The 5000-nt window shown below is 41.1% G+C and overlaps 1 protein-coding gene across 3 annotated transcripts in view; it reads left to right on the top strand.

Annotated features, from left to right (window-relative positions):
• The window catches only part of prmt3 (protein arginine methyltransferase 3), a 55385-nt gene that overhangs the window by 33159 nt on the left and 17226 nt on the right, over positions 1-5000 (top strand). For all 3 annotated transcript variants that reach the window (XM_076033992.1, XM_076034077.1, XM_076034158.1), the window contains exons 12-13: positions 818-1005; positions 2461-2547. In XM_076033992.1, coding sequence (XP_075890107.1) covers positions 818-1005; positions 2461-2547 — 275 coding nt within the window. The remainder of the gene's footprint in view (positions 1-817; positions 1006-2460; positions 2548-5000) is intronic.

The following is a 5000-nucleotide window of genomic DNA, read 5'->3' as shown; positions in this document are numbered from 1 at the left end:
GCTGCCAGCGCAGACAACTCCGACTGTTGTGGTCCTTGGTGCTTCGGTAGTTGTTCTGCATTTTTATTCATTTATTTATTTTATCTCTCCCGACACTGTTTTGCTAAACCACGGCCACCAGTTGGTGGCAACCAGGAAGACCTTTTCCTTGCGCGTTGCTTCGTCCGTGCGGCTCGTCGCAGCATCGACTCCTCTCACGACCTGCTTTGCTTTTGCTTCGTGCCGCTCGCAAGTCACGTGACCTGTTTCGCGTCAATCAAATCGCAGTCTTTGCCGTTAGAAATTCTTGTTTTGTCATATCGCGATATTATCGCAAATGCGATTTATCGTTCAGCCCCAATCTCAACATAACCACCACCACAGCTGTTTTGTCGCAACTGTTCTACATATTTTAATGCTAGCTAGTCTATGTGACCCACTTTAAAGGATCAATTCTTAAGGAAACCTTACCTGGACAAATCTAGGCTTGTTTTTGTTGCCTGTGTGAGATTATCTCAGTGATACAGTGATTATTACTCCAAACTCCAAGCTGTTTGTTAAGGTATGTATCTTATTTGAGTACTCCTATAAAAACCATATGTATATAATTTGAACAAGTCCAAGAGCTGTCAGAAAAAGTAGGTCCTGTTCATCTCATTACTTTGGTCACTTTAAAACTTTGTTCCTACGAAACACATGCGTGACGCCACGCGACTCAAGTGCTGAAAAGTGTCAATTTTTTGGAACTGAGGGATGATTTTGGAGCACAAAGATCTGCTGTCATCGATATTTCAGGCATCGATCTGATCTCCTGTCCCCTCTCCCTCCTCCCCCAAAGTGTACCCGGATCTCTGCAACATCAGCCTAGCGGCGGTCGGGGACACCGTCAAGCACCAGGAGCGCATTGCATTCTGGGATGACGTGTACGGCTTCAGCATGGCATGCATGAAGAAGGCGGTGGTCCCGGAGGCGGTGGTGGAGGTGGTGGCGGCCGACACGCTAGTCTCTGAGCCTGCTGTCATACAGGTACGGTGCAGGTGCAGTTGAGGTACGGTACAGGTGGGTGGCGCCAATTTACGGAAGGTGTGAAATGCACTCGCCAACGTTCCGGTTAAGAACTTTCAGATCTTAACTTCAGTTTAAGAAGGTTTTAATTTTGCAAATTCATCAGCATACGTATCGTTTCATGTATTGGTATTTTTTAGTTTTACTATTTTTTTTCTTTACACAAGTGTCCGTAGTTTTACTTTTGTATAGAATGTGAATACTTTTACCGCACACATGCACAGGTCAACACATCCTATAAGGACACCCCCCCCCCCCCCCCTCCCCTGTACCCTGTAGGTTTCCTTTCTTTCCCTGCACGAATCCTTGGGCTTCTCCAGCACTCGCTTCCTGGCCTGGTTGCTAAGTAGCACGTCGGCGGCGGTTTTGTCATCCGTCCGTCCGTCCGTCAGTCCGTCAGTTCGTCCGTCCGTCTGCTCGTCTGCATCTCCCCCGACGTGATGAATGAGCGGCCGACTTGATGTAATGGAATTAGAATCCTCTAATCGATAGTTTCTCCCCTCCAGTGACAAATAGACAGGACTGCCCCCCCCCCGACCCCACCCTTCCACCCTCATCCATTGCGCTCCCGTTAGCTTTGATACGATCCAGCAGCGTTTCCCATTAAGGCTGGCTGCTATCCCGGAAAATTGAGAGCCTCTTCCATTGGAATTATTTAAGAAAAGAAAAAAAAAACAGATGAGTTTTTTCTTTCTTCTTCCTCTCATGCGTAGATATGTCAGTATGATTCTAACTGGTTTGGACGTTCTATAAATAAATAATAGTCACGTTACACACACATCTTTGTGTACCATATCGTCTCATCTTCTTTTTCACCCACGTTGCGTTAAAACTGGATCTGTTCACGTGTTAGCGTATGTATGATAACTGTAAAACAATGAACACGGTATTATTAATATTATAGCTGTCAGCATTAACTTGTTAATCATGAGGAGATTAAATTTGAGGCATAACATGCTCTTTTTTTTTTAAATCGCAATTTAATCGCAAGCCTTTTGTGTCCTTTGCATTCACCCGTAGTTCAGGTCCTCAAGCCGTAGGTAGCGCTAATGACTCTGCATCCTGCTAACGTTATCTGTGTTTGATTCTTGTGCAATTCACACCAGAACATCTGCACACTTAACATCCAAAATGTAAAATGCATACGCAATAATGCGTATGTCTAGGTGCACTGCAAGAAATGCTAATCATACAAAAAGATCAAACAGACTAAAAATTTTTCTTTGTGTTATTTTGGCTCCTAATTAATACGCTCCAGTAAGAATTGCTTGACATTAATGTAGACATAAAGAACTGTCTTGAAATGCAAAATCACCAAATTTTAAACATAAAAAAAGAAAATCAAAATGCGATTAATCGTGATTAATTATGCAAAGTTTTGTTGTCGAGTGATTCCTTCTGTGTGTTTTTGAACAGACAATCGACTGCAACAGAGTTTGTCTGTCCGAACTCGAGTTTTCCTCCGACTTCTGCCTGAAGATCACTAGCACCACAGAGTGCACGGTAAGTACAACATGTACTGCATGGACCCGACCTACTATATACCAACCTGTACCTAAAACATTTAACACTTGCTGTCAATGAGGAATCAGTGCGAGTGCTTCATATGGCTGAAAATATGTCTGTCTTACATACTCATACTCATACTCATAAAATACTTGCAGTCATGTAGAAATCTGGTGAAAGCCTGTTTGTTTTTGTAGCTCTTTTTAAATTGATATATGGATGTTAAATCTTAATCTTAATAATACTGATGAAGTTAGTATAACTAAAGAAAATGCATATGAAGAAAAGACGCTCCAAGATCTTTTGAAAATATATACATTTCTACAAAAAAAAAATGCACCTTCTTAATGAGGAAAAAGTTATTTGGACTGCCTCACATTAATTCCCACCAAGCCAAAAGCAGCGAAAACTTGCTTATTAGTGCATAGCCTTGTCCTTATCACTCTTTAGAATATGCATATTTTTTGGAAATTCCATTCTTGAGAAGATCTCAGGAAGTCTTCGCTTCATGTGTAATCGCTTCACACGTATCACTTTAATCTCTCAGTGTTGTTCAAATTGAGACAGGGCGTCTGTACACGAAACAATGCTGCAAAACACAAACAGGCTTTCGTCGGACGTCCTCATTTTATTTTTCACATGACTGATGTGAGACGCGGGGCTCTGAAGTTTCCCCCTCGTCCGCTGTTAGCATCCGTTAGTCATCCGTCCTGGGAACGTTGTTTCTGAAAAAGGAAAGTGGCAGAGACATCCGTCATCGTCGGAGTTCAGTCGGTGAGGATGAGTGTCCGTCCATCAGTCCGTCCGTCACTCACTGGCATCTTTTAATAGAGTTTCAAACGGAAGCAGAGCGGCGAGGCTGGGACGCCACTTTGAATTACGTGTCACAGGAGAACGGATGAACGTTCACGCAATGCTGGCCACGACGTTTCACCTCAAAAAGCGAGACGCACACATCCGCATGTTCATGAGCCATCTCCATACGATACCTGAAACTGGATATCTGCCGATAACCCGATACTCTTCCGATAGCAGAGCTCTGCTGTTTGAAATATTATCATATTGTCATTTTCACAGATTTTAATATGAGGCTGTATGGCAAGTATGATTATGTACAGTACAGCAGCACTTAATTTTATTCCCAGTTATCCACGTTTCTGTCAACAAAAAAAACTCAATTTAAAAACTCCTGGTGCTCTTTTTTTTTACAAGGTGCTTTTTCAAAATGTTTGATAACATTTGTTGTATTTTGTACATTGCCGCTTGGAACAACTTTGGCTTTTTATTCAAACAATGCACATCACCGTCTTTCTTTGTGGTGTTTTCAAGTTATAAAGTATCTAGTAAGTAAGTAAAAATTTGCAAGTATCCACAGCGCTGCTAAAATGCTAGCCTGCATTCAGAAAATCTATTTTATTTTATTTTTATTTTCATGGATCAAAATAAAATTCAGTAATAAAATTATTAAATACATTATTATTATTATTATTATTATTATTATTATTATTATTATTATTAATAATAATAATAATAATAATAATAATAACAAAAGAAGAAGAATTATACAATTAATGCATGAATTAAAAAAATAAAAATAAAATAAAGTTCACACAACATTTTTGTGCAGGCTTTTCTAAATTGCCTTAAAAATCCAATTTCTGGTTGCATGCCTCAGCTTAACTAACGCCCCCCCCACACACGCACACACGCACACACGCACACACACACACACACACACACACACAACCATTACTGTGTCCTCAGTGAGGGTCAGTCAGCCACTAGCACCAGAGGCATGAGGATGTTTTATTGGTCTATTATGTGAGGTTCTGGCCCACCCCCGTCTCCCTTCCTGTCTGTCTGTCTGTCTGTCTCGGCAAGGATTCTCTCCGTTCCTGCCCTCTGACTACTACACAACAGCAGGCATGAAAATCACGCACTACCTTTTGGTGAAATTTGCCATTTTGAAAGCCAAACAGGCGACTGACATGAATCATGTAGTTGAGATGAGAAAATAAATTTGAGGAGTGAGAACTTCATCAATTCAATTCATTTTACAAAGCGCGAGAGCATGCACATGTTAGCGCTGAGAGCCTCACATCAACAATTTTGTTTTGTTTTTTCTCAGGAGTGCTGCCACCTCATTGGTTTGTCAAGTGTTCCAAGCAGTTTGCTAGTACAAACCAAAGCATTTTGAAAGCTCAAAAAAGAAAGAACACACCTCACTGTTTTGGTGTCGAATATAGCTACAATGTTATGCCCTGTAGTTAAGGCAAACTACAGGCTAATTTATCACTACAAGAATTAAAGCTTCCTTAAAGGCACATTGTGTCGTTGTTGCAAAACATTAGCTAACACAGCATATATAGAGGTGGAGATAATGTAGCTATCTTAACGAGCCTCTGGTGGAGAATCAATTGTTCATGCTAGCTAGTTGGCTAGTTAACGCA

The sequence above is a fragment of the Nelusetta ayraudi genome, unplaced genomic scaffold (genome assembly GCF_046127955.1).
Source record: "Nelusetta ayraudi isolate G7.1 ecotype Tasmania unplaced genomic scaffold, CSIRO-AGI_Nayr_v1 ptg000002l, whole genome shotgun sequence".
Classification (NCBI taxonomy): Eukaryota; Metazoa; Chordata; class Actinopteri; order Tetraodontiformes; family Monacanthidae; genus Nelusetta; species Nelusetta ayraudi.
This window is presented reverse-complemented; position numbering and strand designations above follow the sequence as displayed.